We start from the raw sequence: 26,782 nt of genomic DNA, 5'->3' as shown, positions 1-26,782 counted from the left end.
AGGCTTTTACCCGCCTGCGCGGGGGAGGCTGGACACTGAAACAGGAGTGTGCACAGGCCCAGGTTCCGGCTTCCGGCCTCGGCACGCGTGCACACAACACGCCAACGCACACCAACACGCGGACACGGACAAGCACAGAGGAACGTGCACGTGCACCAGGTGGAAATGGCCTCATTTGCAAAACGCCCTTCACCACGTGTGCCGGCCATGTGCTGGGCTCCTGGGAGAAATCGGAGGAACGGCCACCGGGTCCCTGCCCAACACGGGGACCTGCGCCCCCACCAGGGAGACAGAGTGGATGACCCGGCGGAAACCTCTCTGGGCAGCCACTTAGAGCAGCTTCCACAGGTGAGGAGGCCTCAGGAAGGGCAGGAAGAGGCGCCGTGTCCGGGAGAACCTGGGACACCCGGAACCCAGCCTGGGCCTCTCGCCGCGCGGCCCCACACAGCACATCATCTCGATCAACGCTCCAGCCTCGTGAGGACGCAGGGATTGTTACTTAGCTATTTTCCAGGTTAGGAAAGCGAGATACCGAGGGACCTACAGGTTTATTTTGTGTAGAGAAGATGAAATTGACCCTGAAACAACTATCCTGGGAGGCCACTGTGCTCAGAAAAAGAGTCCATAATCCAAAACAAATTAACCGTCTACAGTGACCATAACACCAAAAGGGCTGCATCAATTACTTAAAACTCCATTCCAAGATGCATCATGAAGAACGACTATTAAAACTTGGAAAACATTTTCTTTGCATTTTTTAAGCAATCACATTACCACTTGTTTTTTTAAAAAAACCAAAGTTAAAGGGTTCGGCTGAAAACTTTGGAGATGGTTTGGGGAAGTCCTTAAGAAGCACATGAAGGCTACAGACACTCTTCCCCGGGAGAAAAGGCAAACACACACACACACACACACACACACACACACACACACACGGGCCTTGAAAACAGCAGGAAAGGAGCCAGACGGGAGAGGCCACGCACCGCCGGATCCCTTCAGAGGAAATGCCCACGACAGACCAATCCACAGACAGAAGGGAGACTCGCGGTGGCCAGGGCTGAGCGCTAACGGTGTGGGCTCCATGTGGGGCGAGGAACATGTTGTAACGTGGGTGTGGCGATGGGCACACGACCCTGAAGGTACTGAAAACCACTGACGTGTGCAACTGAAGTTGGTGAACTCAAGTATGTGACTATCTCAGCAAAGCTGTTCAAACCCACTGAACACACCCAACATGAACTTCCAAAACTAAGTAATTTCATAGCATTTTGGGAGCCGACTTATCTTTGTAACACTTAGAAATCTAGAGTTTTGTTTTTAGAAACACATACTCATTTCTCAAATATTTCATGGCAGGCTAACCACTGAAAAGTCCAGGCTACTGGTTTTCCTCGTGTGTTTTTAAAAACTTACTTGGATTTTCACAAATTTTAAAAAATTGTGTTTAAAAATATTTTTAAAAAAAATAATTAAAAAACATTTTTAAAGAAGGCAACACAAATGTCAATCCATATGAAGACACAGGATTAAATTTTCCCAGAAAAAAAGGCTTCTGATTGACATAAAATGTATCTGAAAGTAACATTTTATCCAAAAAAATAGAAGAGGAACACTTCCCAACCTGTGAGGCAAAAATCATCCAAATATCAAAATCAAAGACACCACAACTTGAAAAACACAGACCAATATCCCTTACGAATACAGATGCAAAACCCTTATGCAAAACCCTAGCAAACCGAATCCAGGAGTATATAAGAAACGTCATCACCAAAGTCAAGTGGGATTCAGCCAAGAACGCAAGGGTAGATCCACAGACGGAACCCGATCAATGGGAAACTCGGCACCAACAGAATAAAGGGCAAAAACATTGATTCCAAGACACCAAAAGTGCAAATCCAAACTGTCTCATGACCGAAAATACAGCATACAAAGGCTGAGTGAACCAGAAGAGAGAGACTCCCGAGACGGGCAGGACGGCGTGTAAAAGTCACCCAGACAGGGACGGAAGAAGAAAGCCTACGTCTACGTGCCGGTGACATGACCTCACACACGGAAACCACAAATACGTTAAAAACTGGGAATAACAAACAAGTCTAAGGTTGTAAGATGCAAGATCAATAGCAGAACCAGCCGTATTGCTGTACACCAGCCGGGGACGGTCTGAAAATGAAATTAAGAAACCAATTCCATTTACAACAGCATCGGAACATCATAAAATACCTGGGGATAATTTAACAGTTAGTGCCACACTCATCACCTGAAAGCAGCAAAACGCTGTTGAAAGAAATCGAAGACCTAAATACGTGCAGAGATTTCCGATTTCATGATCCACAGAGGTAACACCGTCAGGGTGACAACCCCCCAAAGCCATCTGCGGAGTCAACGCAATCCCCCAGAATCCCAAGGACCCCGGATATCCAAGACAACCCTGAGAAAGACCGAGGTCGGAGACGCGGAAACCTGCCACGAAGCCGTGGTGAGCGGAGGGCGGCGGAGGACAGACACAGACCAGCGGGACGAAGGAGCGGAACGGGATCACGGCCCCGGGGTGCTCTCAGCCCCACGGCGGGCTGCTGGGTGGTGACGCGGCCGGCGCGCTCTCACCAGCTTCTCCTTGTCTCCCGTCGGCCGCATCTCCACGTCGGCCCGGCCCGGCCCCGTCTCCGCTCTCCTGCTCGAGTCCTCGCGTCCTTCCCGTGCGGCCAGCCTCGCGGAACTCTCCCCCTCTCTCCGCAGACCATGCCGCGGCTCCCATGCCTGGGGGGGCTCCACGGCGGGGGTCTGTGCGGCCCTTACCTCCTTCTCCCTCTCAAGCTCCGCACGGCGCTTCTGCACGTCCACCTGCTCCAGCCTGGCTTGCAGCTCCGCCGTGCGGGACTTCTCGTCCTTCAGCCTCCTCAGCACAGCGTGGTGCGCCGGCGGGTCCCGTGCGCGGCTCAGCTGCTCCGTCAGCAGCCGCTCGTGCCGTAGAGCCGCGGCCAGCTCCAGCGACCGGCCCTTCTCGGCCTCTAGGCTCCGCCGCAGCTCGGACAGCTGGCCCCGCTCCTGTGCCAGGAGCGCCTCACAGCGCGAGGCCTCGATCTGCAGCTCCTTCTGGAGGTTGTCCTTCGCCATCTGCTCGTGTTTCAGCGCAACACACAGGCGATTACTCTGCGCACACTGCTTCTCCAAGGATACTCTCAACTCCTGTGTCGGGGAGACGTCCGTCAAGAGCAGTATGGAAACAGCTTTCCCGCCCCGACTCCCGTTCCTATCCCCAGGCCAGCAACCACACCCTGTTCTACGCTACCAACAGTCCCGTCCTCGCCTCACCGTCCCCTTCACGGGTGGAGCACGTTTTGGAAGCGGTGCTCCGTAAACGCACACCCAGCCCTGGGTTCACTCTCCCTCCCCGACAAGCACGACACCCCGGACACTCAGACAGCGTCCTGCTTGGCGGAGCCACGGGCGCCGTGTGTGTGAACGACAGCTTCGCACAACGGAGATGCGGCTGCACCAGACACAGGCCCGCTTCTCCCGGCACGTGCCCGCGGGGAGGGGAGGAGGGCCCCGCGGCCCAGGCACCTCCAGGGTCTTGCAGCTCTGGCCCTCCTTCTGCAGGTGCCGCAGATGCTCCTCCTGCAGCCGGCTCTGCAGGGCGCGCTCCTTCCCGCGCTCGCACTCCAGCTCCTGCAGGGCCGCCTTCAGCTCGCTCTCCTTACTGTCCAGCACGGACCTGTGTGGGGAGACGGGCCCACGCGGGTCACGGGCGCTCGCCCACAGTGCGCACAGACCGCAGCCCGCGAGGGCCACTCTTCCACGTCCACACCGAGAGATGTGGGGACAAGTGCGTGACTTCCGCGCGTTACTCGACAGTCCGCGGCCAGGTGGGTGAGGGCCCTACCTCAGCTGGAGGGCCTCCTTCTGTGCCTCACTGAGGGAGGCCAGCAGCCTCTCGTTGTCCTGCTCACGCTCGTGGAGCTCGGACCTCAAGTCTCTGACGACGGTCTGCTCCACCAGCAGGAGCTTCCGAACGCTGCTGGCTTTCTCCTGCTCTTCGTGCAGGGTTTTCTGAACTTCGCTTGCCATCCATTTCTCCCGCTCGACCTTATATGCCAGTAACTCCACTGGGGGTATGTTAGAGAACACAAGACAGCACTTCCCGTGAACCCAGCTGAGCTGTACCCAGGACAGCACAAATTAAAAACAAACCAGTGTGGGGACGAGGAAGCATTCACTCTTGGGGAAAATGACATTTCCGGGCCTACAGCCGGGATGCTGGCTGCTCCCCCCCCCCCCCACCAACACCCTCCAGGCCTCGGGGCACCCAGAGATGCATGGGCAGAGTGGCCGCACAGGCCGGAGGGCACGACATGGCTCCCCAGGGCCGGCTGCTCAGGCCTGGGGTCTGCCTGGACGCAGAAGGGCAGGCTGGGTGGAGATGGACTGTCCCCGCAGTCATCCTGAATCACGGCTTCCCCCGCGACTCCTACACTGCACGGTCCCAACAGAGACAGCCCCGACCCCAAGAGCTTCACTGCAGAATTCTCCCAAAACCTAGGGAGGAAATAACCCCGGTTCTCTACAAACTCCGGAACGCAGAAGGGAAGAGACACCTGCCAATCCGCCACAAGGCTGGCACTACTCCCACACCAAAACCGAAGACAAAACCACAGACCAGCACCCCTCACGCATGCACATGCGAAGTATCAGCAAGCCCAGCCCAGAAATGCTCACAAGGTAACGCAACACGACCCGAATGCAAGGCTGCGCCGCTGGACGGGTCTGGCCCTCCATTTAACACCCAAAACTAGGAAGAGAAGGGGCTCTGCGAGCCAACGGGGCGCGGGTTCGAAGACCCCAACCGGCACCATGTGTGAGAGTGTGAGATGGAGCGCTGCCCCTACCACAGAGGCCTGCCGCGGCCCTCCACTCACCAAAACGCTCTGGCCTAACCAGAGCGACTGGTAACAAGAGGAGGCAGGCAGGGAAAAAAATAAAATGCTTTTTATTCAAAGACAACATGAGCATCTATTAAAAAAAATCCAGAAGAGCCTACATTCAATGTAGAAACATGTGACAGGCTGTTTAAACCCAGCACAAGCCCCAGAGATTCCCAGGCACAGTCCCGCCGGCGTCCGGCGCTCACACCGACGCAGGCCCTCCACTGCCCGCCGGGACCCTGGGCAAGGCCTCCGCCCCCCTCGCCCCCGCCCCGGTCACCTCACCGGCAGCTCTGTGAACCGAGAACTGCCAGGGCTGATGGCCCCTGTGCCCAGGGACCCGGACAGGCTGGGACGTTGCTGGGGCCACGGCATCCAGTGCTGGGCAGCCCGCGGGGGTGAGGCTCACCTGTGCACCCCTCCCCCACAGGGGAGCACCGCGGGGCACGGCGCGAGGGCGGCACTCACCCTGCCTGCGCAGCTGGTGCTCCTGCTGGCTCCCACGGGCCTCCGCGCTGGTCAGCGCCGCGCACAGCTTCTGCAGCTTCTCCTGGCTCTGCAGGTGGGTCATGCGCAGCTGGGCGCGCAGAGCCTGGATCTCGGACAGCAAGCTGCTCCTGTCTGACAGGCGAAGGTGCTCCAAGGACTCCTCCTGCAGACCTCCCCAGAGGTGCGGCGGGAGAAGGGGGGAGCAGGGTCACAGACGCGGCCACTAGCAAGCCTTGCGGTGGAGGAGCACCCCCGAGTGGGGAAACACGGGAGCCCGGAGCGCGTCCCAGGGGTGGGGAGGCCAGGCCTGGCAAGAGTGCTGACAACCCCAGGCGCAAGCAGCCCACCAAATGCAAACTCGTGCCTCCAGCTTCGCGGGCACGAGCTCAGCGACGGAGCCTCGCCCCAACACAGTAAGAACAGACTCGCAGGAGGATACCCGTGACAAACACGTGGTCTGGAACACGGACCTCACACACCTCTCCCCCAGGTCTATGCCAGAGTAGCCTGCTGTGGGCCCTGCGTCCAGACTCCAGTGCCCTCTCCTACGAGAGGCCTGGTGGAAACAGTGCCGACCCCTCTGGCGCTCTGACCCTCCAACCCTGGGCTCAGCGCTCAGCCTGGGTCAGGCCACTTAGCGCTGCTCTGTTTGCAAGGAAAGAACACAGGGAGGTTGAGAAGGAGAACGAATGCACAGACGTCTCCACCTGATGGAATCATGATTAAACAGTGTTACGTTTGGACGGAGGCAGGACTTCTTCCCGGTCACTGCCACGTTCCACGGTCAAATTGCCATGAACTGGTTCCGTCACCCTCGCTGCTGCGCGGCTCTGGGAAATCAATCAAGGCACGTGCTCACCTGCTGCTGGACCATCTTCTCTAGCCGCTCCAGCAGGGAGCTGTGGCCCCCGGGCTCAGAGCCGCAGGGCTGGGGCTGCAGCTCAGCCCTCAGCATCTCCCGCTCTTTTCCAAATGCCTCCTGCACAACCTGGAGAAATGCTCCTCTCCAGTCAGGACACATGCCAGGAGGGTCCTAAAATATTGGGACAAGGAGCTCAGTATTCTTACAAATGCGTCCTGTAGGCTGAACCAGAAACCACCCAACAGAAGAGCAGACACAAGAGAACCCACGACCGTCCAGGGCACAAGAAGCCAGCCCTGCTGAGGGAGGAGAAGCCACCGCAGGACAGAGCGCCGCCACACCACGAGGCCCAGCATGGCGGCTGCTGGCTGGCCACCTTGTCCCCTGGCAGGCCTGGGCCGGGCACTGGGGTACTGCTTCCCCGCACACCCTGTGGCCAGTAGCTCCCCTTGGATGTGGTTCAGCACCTGGCCCTCACCGAGCTGCCCTGGTTCCCTGGCTGCAGAGTGGACACTGGGACCCTGTGGGCTCAGGCCCAGCCCCCACGCCTGCCTCCCGTCACCCACCTCGAGCAGAGCTCCACCACGTGTCCTCCTCCCACAGCCTCTCCCGCCCTAATGGGGCCGGGAACGTGCTGGCACATGGCTGGTCCCAGCGAACATGACTGAGAGGGTGGCTGGCCAGGAACATGGCCCTCGTGCCCACCGCTGACCCACCCCTTTTTCCCTTTATCCCACTTATGTGGCTAAGCAACCCCCTCCAGCTGCTCCTCACCCACACCTTATTCTCTTTCAGGTGGAACGCCCCATACCTTCTCTCCCTTTTGGGGTGCTAGGTTCAGATGTCTCCGCAGGGCCGGCACCGCCTCCAAAAGGCCGGGGCCCTCCCTCGGGAAGTGCTCAAGGGGGGCGCTCGGCTCGCCCTTGCTCAGGGCGCTGGGCGGCCCGCGGCACTCGGACAAGGCCAGTATGTGGTGGCTCTCGTCACACACCATCTGCAGCAGAGCCTGCAAGGGGACAAGCATTTCAGAGAGAGGGAAAACCAGCTTGAAGCTACTCATCCACCCAGTCCCCTGCCCATCACCCATGAATGCTCACCAGGGCGGCCTGCACAGCACTCCCATGACCTTTGAACCAAAGACCGAGCTCTGCGGTTCTGTAACATTCTGAACCGTCCCGCCCCCACTACCTTCAGAGGCTGCTAGAAAACCAGTTGGAAGAGAATTTCTGGGTAGGCTACCCCAAGGACGGCCATCCCACCAGTGCCTGCATGGTGGGCACCATCCCCACCACCCTTCCTTAAGCCTGGCGGGGAGCACGGCAGGGCCTCGGGCCAACTTCTGAGGCCAGGTCATCAAGATGCCTTGTGATTCCCCGGCCCTCCTGGGACTGCACCTGCCACGCTCCGAGAAGGCTGCAGGGAGCCGCACAGGAGGCCTGTGCGTCCTTGGGGGTGAGGCGCCTGCACACTCCCGTGTCTACGGTGGGGCCCAGACATGGGGAGCAGAGGGACGGTCGCCCTGACAAGTCCCTGCGTGCAGGGTCTGTGAGCACTGGAACGGGTCCTTCCCGGCACCGGGACACTGGGACACACACACTGGCCACCTGTCTCCTGCCCGAGGACACAGACAGAGGAAGAAAGTGGCTTCCCCAGAACTACCCCCGGGGCAGGACTGATACAGGGTCCAAAGTAACCATCATGGGCCTCACTCCACACGAAGATTCATTCAAGGGGCATGTTATGTTTCAATCTCTGGGGAAAAAAGACTAATAGATGCCTCAAACGGGAAGTATAAAAGTAGCAATGAAGGAGTTAGCTCGGTCAGTTCAGTGTCCGACTCCTGATTTCGGCCCAGTTCATGATCTCAGGGTCCCGGGATCGAGTCCTATGTCAGGCTCCCGGCTCAGCAGGGAGTTTGTTTGAGATTCTCTCTCCCTCTGCCTCTCTCCCCACTAGCATGCGCGCACTCTCTCAGATAAATCTTAAAAAAGTTCAACACCCAAAAAACAAACAACCCAGTTAAAATGGACAGAAGGCATGAACAGACGCTTTTCTGAAAAAGACATCCAGATGGTCAACAGACACATGAAAAAGTGCTCAACATCACTCGGCATCAGGGAAATCCAAATCAAAACCTCAATGAGATACCACCTCACACCAGTCAGAATGGCTAAAATTAACAAGTCAGGAAATGACAGATGTTGGCGTGGATGCGGAGAAAGGGGAACCCTCCTACACTGTTGGTGGGAATGCAAGCTGGTGCAGCCACTCTGGAAAACAGTATGGAGGTTCCTCAAAAAGTTGAAAATAGAGCTACCCTATGACCCAGCAATTGCACTACGGGGTATTTACCCCAAAGACACACATGTAGGGATCCGAAGGGGCACCTGCACCCCGATGTTTATAGCAGCAATGTCCACAATAGCCAAACTACGGAAAGAGCCTAGATGTCCACCGACAGATGAATGGATAAAGAAGATGTGGTTCATATATACAAGGGGATATTACTCAGCTATCAGAAAGGATGAAATCTTGTCATTTGCAATAACATTGATGGAAATGGAGAGTGTTATGCTAAGTGAAATAAGTCTATCAGAGAAAGACAATTATCATATGATCTCACTGATATGCAGAATATAAGAAACAAAACAGAGGATCATAGGGGAAGGAAGGGAAAAATAAAACAAGATGAAATCAGAGAGGGAGACAAACCATAAGAGACTCTTAATCATAGGAAACAAACTGAGGGTTGCTGGAGGGGCGGTGGGGGGATGGGGTAAGTGGGTGATGGGCATGAAGGAGGGCATGTGATGTAATGAGCCCTCGGTGTTGTATGCAACTGATGAATCACTAAACTCTACCTCTGAAATTAAAACTAATAATATACTATATGTTAACTAGAACTTAAATTTAAAAGATACATGATTAATAAATATTTTATTTTTAATGTATTTTAATGTCTTTTTCACCACCTACAATGGGAAAATTGACATGTATAAACACATTATGACTTTTAAAAATAAATAAATAAATAAGTAAGTAAATGTCTGGTAAAATTCCTCTGGGAGGTGGGAGAGTAGCAATGAAGAGGCTTATGACAGAGCACAATTAGCTAACTAGAAATAGGTTTTGCTAGGATTCTAATGATGTGACCCAAAAAAGTGGAATACTGACATAAAAGTGCTAAAGGCCCAACTACACATTATGTTTATTTTAAAAACACTTCATTTGGAGGCTCCTGGGTGGCTCAGTCAGTTAAGCGTCTGCCTTCGGCTCAGGTCATGATCCCGGGGTCCTGGGATCGAGCCCCGTGTCGGGCTCCCTGCTCCCTCTGCCCCTCCCCCACCCTGCTCATGCGCACGCTCTCTCTCAAATAAATAAATAAATAAATCTTGTAGAAAGAATCGTTTTCTCTCGATGGTACCGTAACCGCAATGTAACCGGACCGCACCTATGGGGGGCACAGCGTGACATATAAACTTGTCAAGTCACCAAGTTGTCTGTGCACCTGAAACTGGTAGAACGTTGGTGTCAACGATACTCAAAAAAAAAAAAAAAAGTTTTCTTTGGAAATGCTTTCAGTTTCACGACAGTGACACATCATTTACTTACTCAGCCAAGTCTGTGTCAGTGGTTTGACGTCGAAAGGATTTGCTAAACCAGCGAGAGAACAGAGAACTTGTGGAAAGTGCACAGGCCATCTGCCCCGGGTGACGGAGGTGCTAAGTAACCTCACTGGGGGGTCACTGCACCTTAAACTCACTGTCCCGCGTCAATTAAAACCAGAACAGAGCTGTTTTAAAAGTCTGCTCCTAGTTGAGCTGCCGCATGCTGACCGTGGCTGCCCTCCTCCGGCGAGGACTCAGCTCTGTGGCCAGGTGGGCAGCACGAGAGGGTCCTTGGGGAGGCGCCTGCAGGGCCAGCACAGGGGCGGCGGGCGGCTCACCCAGCGGGCCACCCTGTCTGCTCTGCGGCTCGGTCCCCTGCAGGCGCCTGGCGGAGGGCCCAGTGGTGAGCACATGCCACAGTCGTCTTAGGAAAGGCCAAAGGTCAATCTCCAGGACCAAACAGAGGGTCGTGCGTTCTGATACCTGAACTCAAGTCAGGAAGACTGAGCCCAATTACAGCACCTGCACCTGCAGGCCCACTGTGCGCTGCGCGGCAGCAGGTGCGGGAAGAGCTGGTCCTCCTCCGGGGACCCCAGTGCCCGAGGCTCCCGCAGCCCCACCAGCCCGCCGCGCCAGGCTCTCACCTGGGACACCCGTCCCCACGCACCCCAGGACAGCAGCTATCTCCCTCCGGAAATACTCACACGAGACGTGAGTCCGAGCCCAGCTAGAACCGACACAGCGGTCTGTGCGGGATGACGCACGCAACCCAATGCCACGCGCCCTCCCAGCAGCCACAGCAGCTGCAGACAGAGGCACATGGCCACTGCACACCCTCACCTTCACTTGTTTCGGATGCACTTCCTTCTCCTTCATAGCTTCCAGCGGCCGTCGGAACCTTCCAGAGGTGGGAGGCGGCACTGGAGGACTAGCAGTGGGGGTTTCGAGTCTTCCCGAACCTTGGTTTAGTATCTTTCCAAACCCCAAGCCATCACCTAAAAACACAGCACAAAGTCAGGGTCTAAACCACAATCCTCTGGCGGCATTCCTGGGGGAGGGTCCAGGGGGGAGGGGCACTCAGCGAGAGCCAGGGGTGTGGTCAGACCCCGGCTTCCTGGTGCCGCGTGAGGCCCCAAAACACCCAGGAGAGCTACAGCCAGGGCTCCCCTCCCTGAAGGCATCGACAAACCACCGAAGAAGGCAAAAATAGTTTTACAAAACCGTAAGATGACATAACTACACACATTAAGAAAAAGCATATTTTGCATCTTTGGTATGTGAATACCCATGATTCCAACATAAACCTTAACGGGATCTCAGCTTATTTGTAAACAGATGCAGAGGTGGGTTTCCTCATCCCCCAAAGACAGGACCCAAGCCCGCAGGGCTCACACAGGAAGCGCCTGGGCAGACTGATGTGGGCGGGGCCTGTATTTCCACACCCAAGGAAGGGATGGGGACAGGGCAGGGCTCCCACCGCGTGCAGAGAGAGGAGGAGGGGGACAGGAGATGCACGGTGCCATCTGCAGGACTGTGTGCAGGCAGCAGGTCGAGCAGTAGGCATCTGGCCGGGAAAAGGTGAACACACCTGATGGGGGGTGGGTGGAGACAAGCTCTGAGACCAGCCAGGCTGGACTGGAGAGCCCTCAAAAGTCTAGGGTTTGAGACACCAGAAACCCCTCACGGGGGCGCCTCAAAAAGGAATTCCAAACCTCTCTGAAGTACGTGGTGCGTCCCGTGCAGCCCACAGCCAATGCCCAGAGGCTTGGAAAACAGAGGGAGGCATCCAGGGAAAAGCAGGATCAGCCTTTGGGGCTGTTCCACTGACCGGCCCCGAGCACGCGTGGGAACGGGGGCTCAGAGACCTGGCACGGCCCCTCCCAGCACAGACCTTCCAGCAAGTTGCCGAGACCACCCTGCTGAGGAGTCTGGGCTCTTAAACATGCCAAAGAATGCGCAAAAGACAGCATGAAACAGGGACTCAGAGACCGCTGGGGGAGATACAATAAAGGCAGCAAACATAAGAAAACTTCAGAAAAACCAGAATATTTTCAGAGAAATAAGTCTCATTCGTGGAACAAGGAAGTTTCAAGAGAAAGGAACAGAGAATAAGAAAGAAGAGCTCTTAGAAGTTAAGACACAGCAGAAATGAAAACATTCACTTCCAAGCTTAAGAACTAATTTCTTAAAAGGTTCTTTAACAAATAAGAACAAAAGTACAAAGAAATGGAAACAAAGTGAGAAAATAAGAACATCAGTCCAGTGATTAACAGGAAGTACAGCAAGATGAGAGCCAGGGGGCAGTACCCCAAGGAACAGTGAAGACCTATTCAGGATGAAGGACGTGCCCAGGCGCGTGGCGTCACGTGGCGGCCGCGGCGCTCTGTGACACCAGGCTCTGGGACAGTGGTCAGACGCTCTGGAGTCTGAAGGGATGTGACTTCGCACCTGTGAACTGCACCAAGCCCAAACCATCAACAAACACCAGGAAGATGCGGAAGTTCTTAGAAAACCCACCTCACACGTGCGTTTTCTGCAAATGCTTCTAGAGAACACACTACTTAAAATAAGGACCACAAAGGAGGGACAAGGGGTCTGACCCAGAAAGCGGAGACGGCATGTTCAGAAGATGACATGGGCAGCGCACACCCATGCTTGCGGACAGTGTGGGCAGGAACCGTGACGGAGAACAGGAGGGAGGCAATGAGAAAGGGAACCCAGCTGTCTGGGAGAGGACACTCAGTCCCAGAGGTTCTGCGGGAATCTGACAGGTTGCACTCAAAACACAAACACTCTGTGGTGAGGGGACAGGGCAGGACGATGGGGCCACCTTAGAAGATGGGGAAGGGAAGTATAAGAAACTGGCAGCCAGAAGTTTAAACACGTTGCTGTAATTAGCACATGTGATTTAGAAATAAATTCCGGAACAGATTTCTCAAAATTAAATGTGGGTGTCCTCAGGGAATGGTGGTTTGGAGTGGGGGCAGCTGGAAGGCACCTTGCAGAACAGCTCGATTCTTAAACCAGACACTTACCACACAGAATAACTCAAAACTAAAATTAAAACGCTGCTGGCCCCAATGAACTTTACTTCATTGTGGTCTAGTTTTCAAAAGCACTGAACTGAGTCAATGATGACTTTTTTTAAAAAAGCCAAAACATCTCAACAGGTGATGAACTTGTAAAAAGCCAACAATTACAGAAGGACAAGGTTAGAAGGTCACGGTTTGGCAACCATTCCAATGATGATCCCGGCGACAATCACTCCTGGAGGCTAACGTGAGTGGGTCTGAGTCTGAGAAACAAGAGATCACAGGCATGGTCTCGTAACCCCCTGCCCAACACCAAGCAATAGAAAAGGAAAAATCGAACAAAACCTGGCAGACACCACTGCCAAGGGGTCCAAGCGGGACACTGCAAGCCTTGTGCCGTGATGCCCTGGGAAGACCATGGCATCGATGCGGGACACCCATGCTGACGACTCTGCTCCAGATACCCAAACGAGACGCAGAACTGCTGGAAAAGTGAGGGGCTCCCTCTCGGGGCCCGCACGGCACAGCCTCCCTTCCACACTGCAGGGCCCAGCAGCAAGGGACATCTGAATGCCTTGTACCAGCGCAGTATCCGCTCCTGTGAAGGGCGCCAATGGGACAAGTGGCAAAATCTAAGGAAGGTCTGTAGCTGAGATGCTGCCGTGGGCCACGGCGGACGTCCGGGTGCTGAGTGCGGGGTCTGAAGGTGCACAATTGAGTTTTCCAGAGTAACATGACCTCAGGCCTTCAGGTGCCACTCAGCACAGAGAGGAGATGGAGGCGGGCACGGCCAGGGTGCACCAGCAAATGCCAACCTGGGGGCCCTCCATGCTGTCCTGTTCCCTGAAACCTTAAGAGGTGGAAAAAAAAAAAAAAACTGACTCACTGTTTTCACTTCCGTTGTTCTTTCCTTCAAACCCGAGAGGAGAGGATCTGGGCTTTTCTTGAGCATCAAGAGATGTTACGATAAAGTCTTCAACATCTTTCTCCTGTTCAAACAGGCAAGTTTTTAAATGGTCATAAAATAACAACCGATCATACCAGGGAGCTGAACTAGCCAGATGGAAACTTTCTAAGGCCTGAATTTATCATTTTTCCACACAGAACCCAAACAAGAGTGTTTCACGCTTGGGAACACACTGAAATCATGTGCTTCTAAGAATTTAAACAAACCCAGCAAATATCTCAGATTAAAAAAACTTCTGTGGTAGCGTGATGGGGATATGGGTATCTCAAGTATCATGTTCCCTGAAATTTGTTTTTTATTTTCTCTAACCCAGGATATGCAAAATCTCAACATTATTCCGTAAGAAAAGATACAGTCTAACTCAAAAATAATTTTTTAAATTAATTAGCATTATATGCAGAACCTATTAAATATGAACTACAACTGAAAACAAATCTAGAAAATACACTCTAGACAAAGAACCTGAATGAAAACTACACACGAAGGCGGGTTTGTGACTGTGCTTCTCGAGTGCTAGTGGGCGCACGGAGGCCTGGCCTGAGTATCTGAGTGGGACTGGTGCGTCGCACATATTTTTAGGAATAACTGAAGTCCTCTAATTATTCGTATTACAACCGACTGGGGCTGGTGCTGCAGAAAGCGGACTGTCCCTACACATGGCTGACCGGGGGCTGTCAGGTGTGCGCCCACACCGGGGCCCGGCCCCACCAGCAGATGAACCAACAATGGCTGCAACTATGATCCTGCAGCTGCTGCAGACACATTCCCATGGGGACACTCTGGGGCCCTGGGCACCCACGGACAGCAAACCAGGGCAGCATCCAGGGAAGACCACTTACCACAGCCATCCGCTGCACATGTTGGTCAGCGGAGGGAGCTCTGTCTGCAGCCAATGGAGACTCTGCCCACCTGGAGGCCTTTCCTGCTGCTGAGCCGCCCAGGGACCAAAGCACCTCCAAATGGTCAGCCTGGACCGAGGCACTGGTCCTGTCCTGCAGGGAGGCGTCCAAGCTCAGGGCGTCCGAGCATGGCGTCAGGGGCAGGCTGGGCGCAGGCTCAAGAGTTGAGTCCTTCCTGACAACCTCCGGGGAGCTCCAGGAGGACAAATCCACTGCCCTGAGTGCGTTCTTCAAGGGCCCAGGCCCCTCCGTATGGGTTAGGTCATGGCAGCCAGCGTGGAAGCCTGCTTGTAAACAAAGTGATCCGTCCTGCAAGTCAACCGGATCTTCCATGGCAACATTTGACATTTCATTTTTTATCAGTGGATCCTGATTTCCACTAAGGTCAATTAGATCACACATGGTTTTGTCGCTATGAAACGCATCCACAAGAGGCGATTTGCCAGTTTCTTCACTGTGACTAGAACTATCACTCGAACTATTTTCTAAAGCATGGGAAGATGCCACCAGCTGCTGATGTTTGAAATCCTCTGTCTCGATGTTCTGGAAGTTCACAGAATACACCAGACGGTTCAACTTTTCTTGAAGCTCTTTCACCTGACTTATGAGACCAACTTTCCACAGCTGACAATCTTCCAGTAGTTTTTCCTTATTCTGCAGGTAAAAAGGAACACGCATAAAGTAAAATAATTGAATTACACATAGTCACGTCTGTCTGTCTGGTATTTATAAGCCAATTTCAGAGGCTGTCTGAGCAGTTAAGAATGAGCCTCCATGAGGAGCCCTTGGGTGGAGATTTTAAGCTTTTTCAATTCCAGGAAAGACAGACTCACACCTGAGAGCCCCTTGCCTACACGGTGACTGCTGCAGAGGACTCTGGGAAGGAGGCAGAGCAGGAAGCATCAGGAACCTGTCTCCCACCTGGGCACCAACAGCACTGGCAGAACCGTGCCTGCCCTATACAACTCTGGAGTCTGCCCAAGGCTTGCAACTTCCAGGGGGGTGGGGGGCTTGGGGGTAAACTGCAGCCAATCTGGATCACTTTCAGCTCCTCGCACAGGAGCAGTTACCCATCCCTGGACGCCCAGCCCCTTGGCAGGCTGGTGTGCACCCTTTCCTGGAGCATCTTGCACATGATGTGTGCGAGCCACGGTGGGCAAAAGGGGCTGTCCCACAAATACTGGGCACCTGTGCTCTGACTGCCGCTCCAGGCCACTGAGGAGCAAAGTGGTGTGAGGCCACTGTTGCAGCCCCTCCCCCTCTGGCTGAAGTGACCTCCGGGGGGTTTAAAGGGCCAGTGCCCTTTTTTCCACCACAGCATTCTTCTTTTTGTGGAGAACTTAAAAACCAGAACATTCAAAAACAACTGCATATATAGAGAAAATGAGAAAGTGACTGTGAGTGCCCAGGTAAAGGTGCAGACGAAGAAAATATGTGAGAAGACCTGAAGTTGATACTTCAAGCTGATCCTCGGCACAGAGACAATTAAAAAAAAAAAAGGAAAAATAACAAAAAACAGCAAGCTATGAGGAAGAAAGAGATACAGATTTCCAAACTGACATTATTAGACTCAAATGTTCAGTGTTCAAAATCAAACCACAAGAAAAAGTACCCCAAGGCATACAAGGAAACAGGAAAGTATGGCCCATTCAAAGGAAAAAAGCAAATCCAAAGGAACTGTCCCTGAAAAAGACCCAATGTCAGATCTACTAGTCAAAGATGTTACAACAATGGTCTTAAAGACATTTGAGGAACTAAAGGAAGATGTGGAGAAGGTCAAGAAAATATGTGAACAAAGTAGAAATATCAATGGAGACAATCTAAAGGAATCAAAAAGAAACTGCGGAGCTGAAAAGTACAATAATTAAAAAATTCACTAAAGGGATTCAAAGGCAGATTTGAGAAGGTGAAAGAATGAACTGAACTTAAAGACAGAATAACGGAAATGATCATGTCTGAGGAAAAAAAAAGAAAAAGAGATTGACAAAAGTGAATTCAGACTACGGGACGTGTGGGACAGCGGCAAGCTGACCAACATACGCATTGTGGGAGTCCCAGAAGAGGAGAGAAAGGTGGCTGAGAAACTATCTGAGGACATAATGACTGAAAACTTCCCAGAATTGATGAAAGACACAAATATAAATATCCAAGAAACTCAACAAATCCCAAAAAAGATGAACTCAAAGAGACATACACCAAGATACGTTATAATCAAACGTATAGAAGCTAAAGGCTCTGAGTGACTTGTCACATACAAGGGCCCTCATAGCATCACCAACAGATTCCTCTTCAGAAACTGGAGGCCGGAGAACAGCCAGTCAGTATATTCAAAGTGCTGAGAGAAAAGAACAGTCAACTAAAAATCCAATATCCAGCAAAACTGTCCTTTAAGAGTGAGGAAGAAATTACGATATTCCCAGATCAATAACAGCTAAAGGAGTTTGTGACCACTACACGTGCCCTGCCAGAAACGCTCAAGGGAGTCCTGCAGGGTGTCATGAAAGGTTGCCGGACGGTAACTCAAGGTCACGTGGCGAAACAAAGCGCTCAGTAAGGTAAGTGCACGCACAAGAAAAGCCAGTGTATTAGACTGTACACCTGAAACTGACACAACACTGTGTGTCAAAATACTTGAATTTTTTAAAAGGTCTGTGCTGTTATGACAGTGGTGTGCAACTCCACATTTTGTTTTCATCATGATTTAAAAGACACGCTTTTTAAAAATAGTCTAAAAGTTAGTTTAAGTTTGTAACTCCATGTTTTTTCTACATAACAAGAAATTAATGGATTTAAAACAATCATTAGTTTTAGGTTTTGAGGCACAAAAGTATAAAAATGTGCTTGTGACATCAAAAACCAAAAGGGGTAGGGGAGAGCTGTAAAGGAACAGTTTTTATAGTTAAGCTGGTATAAATTCAAACCACAGTGTTATAATTCTGGGTGCTAAATGTAATCCCTAACATAACCACACACACAAAAAAATAGCTATAGTGTGTACACAAAGAGAAATGAGAAAGGAATTTAAACATCTCAGTATAAAATGCCAACTAAGCACGAGAATACAGTAATGCAGGAAATTAGAACCAAAAAAAGCTATAAGGCATATAGGAAGCAAAGAGCAAAATGACAAAAAAATATGCCTCCTCATCTGTAATTACTTTAAGTGTAAATGGATTAATCTTTCCCATCAAAGAGGGAGAATGGCAGAATGCATAAAAACACATGATCCTGGGGTGCCTGGGGGGCTCAGTCTGTTCAGCATCTGACTCTTGATTTCAGCTCAGGTCATGATCTCAGGGTTGTGAGATCGAAAGCCCCACTTCAGGCTCCCGCTCAGTGGGGAGTCTCCTTCACTCTCTGCCTCTCCCCCCCCCCTTTTATGCTCGCATGCTCTCTAATAAATTAATAAAACTGTTAAAAGAAAAAAAAAGACAGAAGCAGAGGAATGCCTCCTGACTCATGGTATGAGTCCAGCAGTACCTTGATACTAAAGCTAGAAAAAGACACTACAAAAATGAAAACTGTAGACCAATATCCCCTATGAACATTGATGCAAAAATTCTAAAATACTAGCAAAATGAATTCAATACCATATTAAAAGGATTATACACTCTAACCAAGTGGCGTTTATTCCTGGAATGCAAAGATAGTTCAATATAGGAAAACCAATCTACATGATACACCACATTAGCAAAACGAAGGAGAAAAAAATCACATGATTGTCTCAACTGGTGCAGAAAACGCATCTGACAAAGTTCAACACCCTTTCATTATAGACATTCAACATACTAAAAGAAAACTACCTTAACATACAAAACCCATACATGAAAAACATATAGCGTACATCATACTCAGTGGTGATGGACTGAAAAGATTTTCCTCTAACACCAGGAACAAAGCAAGAATGCCTGCTTTCACCACTTCTCTTCAACACAGTACTGGAAGTTCTAGCCAGAGCAATTAGGCAAGAAAAAGAAATAAAATGTGTCTCAATTGGAAAGGAAGAAGTAAAATTATCTACGTTCCAAGATAATATGATTGTGTATGTGCAAAACAAAGATTCCATTAAAAAAAAAAACCTATTAGAATTAATAAATCAATTCAGCAATGTCACAGGATACAAAGTCAACATATAAAAATCAGTTGCATTTCTACACACCAACAATGAGCAATCAGAAAAAGAAACAAAGGAAACAATTCCATTACAATAGCAACAAAAAAGAAGAAAATGATTAAGAATTCGCTGTACCAAGGAGACGAAAGTTTTGTACAATGAAACTATAAAACGTTGCTGAGACAAATTAGGGAAGACAAATAAACGGAAGCATATTTCACATTTAGGACTGAAAAGGCCTAAGACTATTAAGATGTCAATACTAACAGCCATCTACAGATTCAATACAATCTCTATCAAAATTCTAAGGACGTTTTTTGCAGAAACAGAAAAACCCACCCTAAAATTCAAAGGGTCAAAACAATCTTGAAAAAGAACAAAACTGGAGGACTTGTAACTATTTGATGTCAAAACTTATAATCAAGCTACAGTAATCAAAACGGTTGGTACTGGTGGGTGGCTCAGTCAGTTAAGCAGCTGCCTTTGGCTCAGGTCATGATCCTGGAGTCCCAGGATTGAGCCCCATGTCAGGCTCCCTGCTCAGCGGGGAGTCTGCTTCTCCCTCTGTCTCTGCCCTCCCCTGGGCTTGTGCTCTCTCACCTGCTCACTCCCTCTAATAAATAAAATCTTAAAAAAAAAAAAAAAAGTTAAGATGTGGGGCACCTGGCTGACTCAGTGGGTTCAGTGTGCGACTCTTGATCTTGGGCTTGTGAGCTCAAGCCCTACGTTGAGTGTAGAGACCACTTAACAAAAAAAAAATCTTTTTTTTTCTTTTTAAAGATTTGTTTTTCCATTTGAGAGAGAGAGAGTGATAAAAAAAAAAAATGCATGAGTGGGAGGGGCAGAGGGAGAGGAAGAGAGAATCCCCAACAGACTCTGCACTGAGCAGCCCGACACTGGGCTCGATCTCACCACCCTGAGATCACGACCTGAGCTGAAACCAAGACTCAGAAGCTCAACCAACTGTGCCATCCAGGCGCCCCAAAAATAAAATCTTTTAAAAAAAGAAAAGTGCTTAAAATGTAACTCTTAGATTATATATATTTTACCACACGCACAAAAAAGGCAACTGTCATTTCTGTGGTAATTTACTGAGAACATAAGCATTTTTTTTTTTTAAAAGGGAAAAAGGGCCTGGAAGATTCTATATGCAAACATTGAAAAATATAAAATTGTGGGGCGCCTGGCTGGCTCAGTTGGAAGAGCGTGTGACTCTTGATCTTAGGATCACAAGTTCAAGCCACACATCGGGTGTAGAGATCACTTAAATAAAAACTAAAAAAAAAAAAAATTGTGATTTATGGAATGAATCTGCAATTTCCTTATCAGTGTATAACTTCTAAGAATTTGGCAATCAGCTCACAATCACAAGGCTGAGCTTTCTCTCAAGAATTCAAACAAATGTTCTTATCCCAAGGGCAGTGAGAGAAGTTTGCTGGTTACAAAGCCCTCTCCAAACAGAATTAAATGTCCTGTGGGGATTTGATAAACCTATAAAACCAGACTCAGGCATCTTCTATCAAAACCGCAGGCACGGTCCACGCACCCAGTCTGAAACCACCTGTAGAATTCAGACCTTCTCACTTTACAACAGGAACGTGGTGAGTACGGCACATCACGGGAGAGCTCCCGGGAAGGGAGAACTGTTACAGTTCTACGGTTCTACTGCCAAGCCGTGCAGTGTCTACGGCAGCAGGGTCACTGGAGGCTCAAGAGAGCTGTCGATCGAAGGACACTTTGCCACTGCACTTAGGAAACCCTCCAAACCAGCCAGCCTCAGACAGCAGCTCTATTTTCAGAACATCCCGACCCTGCAACACTTGATGTGGCCGATGTGCAGCGTTCCCAACTCAGGACAAGAAAAGCCAGCTCTCCTGCTGCTGCCTTCCTGGTGATCAGAATGTTCAAACTGTCGCATCCCAGATTACCGTGCTCTTCTCTGCTGGGAGCACAAGTCAAAATACGCAGGAAAACCCTGAGGTTCCAAAAATACCGTGAGCCTTTCAAAGTAACAGATGCTGGTGACAAAGGCCTTGAGCCACAGCACAGCTGTGTGGACAACTTGTCCTCGCATGAAAACCCTAGAGACAGGCCTTGGAGCCCGGTTAAATCCTACTTGTATCGTTACCAGACAAGTAACCGATTGCTCATTTTCCCCAGGCTGAAAAGACCACGGGAAATGTGCATTTCTAGAGAACACCTAAATAAAACGTGTAGGAAATTTCAGAACAGATCCGAAGAGACGACTGTAAGAACACAATAGAGCTGCTGTCTGAGGTAACACGCATGTCACCTCTGCAAAAATGTCAGCGACGTCTCTGCCCATGCAGCAGCACGGGCCGTGTGCCCAAGTACCTTCATCCTTCCTGGCCCTTTGCCATGGTCCTCCGTTCTCAAGGGCATCTCGTTCTTCACCAAGAGCAGCTCAGACTCCATCACGCTGTCTTGTTTGTGCAGACCCGGGTGGTTTAACGACACCGGGGCTTCGGCAGGCTGCAGATCACCATTCACTGCACTCTACGGTAAGCGGAGAAAACAACAACAATGCTCGTGAAGATAAAGCTGAAGGCACCAGAGAGTCTGATGTGCACTGAGCCCAGTCCCTGGGCTGCCTCAGACTCCCCAGAGCTCTGGAGCTGGACCCCGAGGCAATGTCCCCATTTCCTACATCATGAAGAACATCAGACCAGAGCTGTGCCCAAAGTCCTGCTGCCTGCTCACTGCTACTGCAGCTGAGGACGAGCTCCCGGCCTGGGGCTCCCAGGACACGGCACCAGCTGGGCCACCCCACAAAGCACGGGCCAAGAGGAGCCGCTCACAGCCTGGACATGGCACAGGGCAGCAGGCAGCGAACCCCAACTTCTACTCGAAACCAAAGTGCAGCATGTCCCAAAATGAAATGAGCTTACCATGTTTTACACAGGAAATCAGTGTTAAAAAAATAGAGCAACTGGTTAGAACTCAGGAAAATCCAGGGAGCCTGTGTAACACAAAGCCATCTCATCCAATGTTCCCAGTCACGGGACTCTGAAAACCTTAAACAACTTACGACAGTCAGTTTAAAGCTGTATGAAACAGTGAAACCCCCGCTGCGATTTCACCGTGTACACCACGTTCTGAGACTTGAGGTTCCACGGACCCTAACGCACCCGGGAGTCACGAGCTTCAGGTTCACCTCTACCACAGCAGGAGCCTCCCCACGGACACCGCATCCCCCGCTGCCTACCACAGAAAGGACGCGCTTTCAAATTTAAAGAGGAAAGGGGAGGAACAGTAAGTTCTCGAGAGAACCTCCAACCCCCTGGTCTAGCCCCAGTGCTCGGCCACCCGTGGCCTGGGTCAGCGCCTCTTACGGGGTCTCCCTGTGTATGCCCCCACCCCCCAGCACGCCGCAGCTCCCTATGCACAGACGCTTCACCTCCGGCAAACCAGCAAGAGGGGGCCTCCAACATGGTCATGGGAGCCTGCTGGCCACATCTTGCTGCGACTCTTCGTCACACGCGGCCTCCTCAGCCCTGGGGCCCCGTCCCTGGAGCTACCCTCCACGCGAGGGTGCAGGCGGGCCCCCCACGCCTGCCGCTTGCCCAGCCCCTTCTGGCAGCTCGGGAACCGCTGGTTCCGCACCTGCAGCTGGCCGCTGAGGCGGACACACTGCGCTCGGAGCCCCTGCAGCTCCGGGGGCTCATGCTCAGCGGCCATGGCGAGGCAGAAGCGGGAGAAGGCCATCACGATGGTCTCCAGCTCAGCAGAGTGGGCCAATTTCTGCTGCTTCATCGCGTCACTCGCTAAGTCCCTTTCTGCGACCTTGGCCTCCTTTGCCTGCAGGGCAGCTCTGAAGGTGTGGATCTGGGAAGCCAAGCCCTGGACCTCAGCCTCCCGGAGGGCCGCGCTGCACTCCAGCTCGGCCCACTGCCTTGCGGCGGCCTCCTCTGCAGCCCACAAGTGCTGCGGCAGGGCCTCCAGGGGGAGCCGCCGACCCACCGCCCCCGCCGCCGCCCGTGCCTCAGGCACCACGGCGGGGTCGCCCAGCAGCCTGCTAACCTCGGCCCCGTGCACCGCGGGCCCCCCGCGCGAGAGCTCTCTCTGCAGCCTCTCAATGACTTCGTGGAGCTGCTCCACCTCCTCTGCCTTCTCCCTCTGCAGACGTTGCTGGTTGTCTCGCAAGTTCTCAATGATGGATCTCAGCTCCTCGATCTCTGAGCTTCTGTCACACGGGACCTGAGGAAAAAGCACATTCAGGCGCGAAAAACACGTTTCACCTTCAGAACGTCCCTCCTCCAGCTTGCCAGGACTTCACAGCTGTGGGAACGTTTACTTCTTGCCAACACCCAGACGCTGCCCCCCAGCTCTGTCAGGTGCACAGCCGCCGCCTCACCACCTGCTCGGACACCTGGTCACACGCTGTGCGTCCCCCGCCGCGGGTGGGCAGCGCAAACTGGCCGCTTCCCCGCGCACCTCCGCACGAACGCCGCCACCTTTAGAAGGTACGCTTTCTTAATGCTAAACGGGATAAATTACAGATAGAAATTACTAACAGGAGATTTTGGGGGTCATTCCAACACTACAGTAAGAGTGAAGTAAGGAAACCAGGCTCGGGACCGAGCCAGGCGCTCGCGCTGTGCCACCCCAGACCTCGGAGTGTGCGGTCACTCGTGCCCTGAACGCCATCCTCAACAACTGTAAGGAAAGAACCGTTGTTATACATACTTTGAAGATAACACAACCGAAACTCAGATGTTAAGTATCCAGTAGAGACTGCAAAGACAGGAAACGGAAAATCAGACTGAAACGGTTATCGCCAGGGCTCCAAACTCCATTCTCGTCAGACTATACCACCAACAGCGACAAACCCACTGATGCTCCAGTTAACAACCCTCAGCCAATTTCTTACAGTCCAATGTTCACTTCTTAATAATTGAGGGTTTCTAACAATTCTTGGTTTCACTAGTACCACTTAACGCCCTTAAGCTCAAAATCAAATCTGGCCAATACTGAAAACAAAAGTAAGAAAACAGGTGAATTTCTGGTTGTGACTTAGATGGCGTCAGCGGGCCACTGCATGCACATCTGCCACATCTACGTGCTGTGTCCTGAACGGGACAGGTAGCAAAGGGAACTCTGGCGGGGGCAGCGAGCCCCTTGGCCAGCCCGTGTGCGCTGCATGCCCGGACCACTGCCAGGACTCTCCAGAGTGACTCTGCACTCGCTGCACTAAGGACACGGGATGAAAAAGCACCACAAACCAGCCTCAATCACGACACAGACATAACCCAGCACGTGAAGGTCTCCGATGGGTCCTCTGGGTTACAGGGCAGATGGGGCGGGCGAAGCTGGCGAGGGGCAACACTGGTTGCCCGAAAAAGGAAGACCGCAAAGGCTGGGAACTGAGAACACGGGTGGACACGTGGGCCAAGAGCACGCATGTCTGGTCCCCCTCTGGCTGAGGCGGTTCCTTACAACGCGGGACACTGCGGGGGTGACGAAGCCTGAGTGCCAGCCGCCCCCAGGGCAGCCAGCAGGGGTGCACGCGACCCAGCAGCGGTGTCGCAGGGGGCGCCTGTCCCTCAGCGAGCGCAGTTCCGGCGCACAACCATGGTCTGGAGTGTCCAGCCCCGGAGAGGCCTACCTCGCTGAGAGCTCCACCTTCCATCCCAGCCAGCTGCGCCTCGAGCTGTTCACTCACACACATGATCTCCTTTTCTTTGTTTTGCAGAAACGCCTGTGGAAATACAATAACCACGCCAACAAAACGGGACTGTGGGGGTAGACCGTGATCTGGCAGACGGGAAGCACCCCAACAAGCCGCAGCTTTAAAGACTAACACTCAATCTGGAAACGGTTTCCCGTTTACTACTGACCAGGGAGGGAGTCCCACCAGGAAGACGCCTGCTGCCTGGGGTTGGCCTGAAACCCCGTTTTCACTGAGGTCACACACACAGCCTGGGAGGGTCCACATGAACCCCACGCCCTGAGTGTGTTCCAGCGCCTTCAGTTCACGCACCGACAGCTGCCGGGGTACCACAGGTGAAGGCTTGGCACTGGGGCCGTTTCTTTACAACTTGTTCTCCACTAAAGCACAGTAAGATAACAGAAGATTTAAAAACAGAGTTTTTGGAGGGCGCCTGGGCAGCTCAGTCGGTTAAGCACCCGAATCTTGATCTCAGCTCAGGTCATGGTCTTGGGGTCGTGAGATTGAGCCCCATGTCGGGCTCTGCGCTCATCGGGAGTCTGCTCGATTCTCTCCTTCTGCCCCCCACACTCACTCTATAATCAATCAATCAATCTCTTTTTCATCCTGCTCTTAGCAAAGATTAACAATGAGCAGCTCTTTAATAAAAGTCACCTCTTCTAGATCGGGGTAGCCTTTAATGACCCAAATTAGGTCAAAGGTGACGATTTATTTCCTCTTCACAGTTTCTGCCATCAGACAGCGCGTCTCTCCAGCAGCGTGAGTCCCACAAGCGTCCTCTAAGACCGGGCTCCCAGGGCCGCAAGCAGGACGTGGAGGATGGCGCCCGAGGGACGCAGCCTCAAGGCGGCTCTGGGCTCCGCCCCGCAGTGCACCTTCCAGAGACCTCAGAACAGAAGGCAGGCACCTCCCGAAACGGTGGCGGAGGGCCATCCTCGGTCTTCACGACATCTGCGCCACGACCCACAGCCCCAGGGCCGGCTGCAGCACGGACGTAACCAACACGCCCCCAGGTGTCTGGGTGGGCCTCCCCGGCTTACCTTCAAGCTGGCGTTCTCCTCTTGAAGTTCCCGCACCCTGACGGCAACACGGCTGCTCTCTGCGTCTAATTTCAAGTTCAGATGCAGCACTTCGTCGCTCTTACTTATTAAGTCATCTTTAATCTTTCCTAATTGTTCTTTTAAGTCCAAAACCTTTCATTGAAACAGAAAATATTAAAGATTATCTAATATCCTAAATCACTCAATAATTATTAAAATTACTTTAAAACATTTAAAAGTACCGGCCACGCAGAGTTATTAACGTTTCGTAACTGTTAACGTCACGCAGTACAGAATATGGCAGGCACAGACCCCCTCCCAGATCAGGCGGGTGTCCGGCCCTCCCCAGCAGCCCGAGCAGATGGAGCCCTCGGAGCCCCCGACACTTGCCTCGCTGTCCCGCTGCTGGAGCGCCCTCTGCGCCGCCTCCAGCCGGGCTTCGGGGCCCTCAGGACAGCTGCCTGCAGGAGGCACGGGGCATGTGCCCTCATCGGGTTTAGACTGCAGCGTGGACACCAGCAGCAAGTTACTCATCTGCTGCTCCCGTAAGGCCTCTTTATCCTGACAGAAAAGAGAAAGGGGGGGAGATTTATTTTAGGTAAGTATTTTAGGAATCGGGGGCCTCAAACTGTGACGTGAGTGCACAGTGTCCTCAGATCCTCCTGGCGCTCAGCCGAGCAGGCCTGTGCACGCCAGACGTGTGATCCAGACCAGCCGTGCCCCAGAGCAGAGATCCACCTGGTGAAAGATGTGATCCAGACAGAGAGCCGCATTGTGTGCCTGTGATTCCTCCGGTAATTATTCAAGAAGATGCAAAATAGTCTCTAGACTACTGGCTATTACAAAAAAAAGGTAAAGAGCTTGCCCAAGAATAGGGTAACAGCTGACAATGACATTGTCCATCTGTATAATGCACATTAACATCTCATTAAAAAGTTTTCAAAGAACATTTACTATGAAAAAGTCAGTCACAACAAATTGAGTGGAGAAGTTACATAAGTGGTTCAACTTTGTGGAAGGGAAAAAGGCATTTTCTATACCTGTAGCATCTAATAAGCTCAAGAAATGTTTACTGAGGGAAAGAGGGAGGGATGGAGGAGGGAGAAAAGATGGAGGGAGCAGAGGTGGAGGGAGCAGAGGTGGGGGGAGAGGGGGAGGGG

The 26,782-nt window shown here is 52.0% G+C and overlaps 1 protein-coding gene across 4 annotated transcripts in view; it reads right to left on the bottom strand.

Annotated features, from left to right (window-relative positions):
- Positions 1–26,782, bottom strand: part of PCNT (pericentrin) — a 121,236-nt gene that overhangs the window by 16,427 nt on the left and 78,027 nt on the right. For all 4 annotated transcript variants that reach the window (XM_032398778.1, XM_032398779.1, XM_032398780.1 and 1 more), the window contains 14 exons: positions 26,013–26,183; positions 25,623–25,775; positions 24,520–24,612; positions 22,935–23,111; positions 21,249–21,410; positions 14,720–15,433; positions 13,800–13,902; positions 10,722–10,876; positions 7,085–7,279; positions 6,271–6,444; positions 5,391–5,574; positions 3,884–4,106; positions 3,565–3,715; positions 2,797–3,186 (listed from right to left, as the gene is read on the bottom strand). In XM_032398778.1, coding sequence (XP_032254669.1) covers positions 2,797–3,186; positions 3,565–3,715; positions 3,884–4,106; positions 5,391–5,574; positions 6,271–6,444; positions 7,085–7,279; positions 10,722–10,876; positions 13,800–13,902; positions 14,720–15,433; positions 21,249–21,410; positions 22,935–23,111; positions 24,520–24,612; positions 25,623–25,775; positions 26,013–26,183 — 3,045 coding nt within the window. The remainder of the gene's footprint in view (positions 1–2,796; positions 3,187–3,564; positions 3,716–3,883; positions 4,107–5,390; positions 5,575–6,270; positions 6,445–7,084; positions 7,280–10,721; positions 10,877–13,799; positions 13,903–14,719; positions 15,434–21,248; positions 21,411–22,934; positions 23,112–24,519; positions 24,613–25,622; positions 25,776–26,012; positions 26,184–26,782) is intronic.

This window comes from Phoca vitulina, unplaced genomic scaffold (assembly GCF_004348235.1).
Source record: "Phoca vitulina isolate PV1807 unplaced genomic scaffold, GSC_HSeal_1.0 scaffold120, whole genome shotgun sequence".
Classification (NCBI taxonomy): domain Eukaryota; kingdom Metazoa; phylum Chordata; class Mammalia; order Carnivora; family Phocidae; genus Phoca; species Phoca vitulina.
The sequence above is the reverse complement of the archived record's forward strand: the minus strand, read 5'-3'. Positions and strand labels throughout refer to the sequence as shown.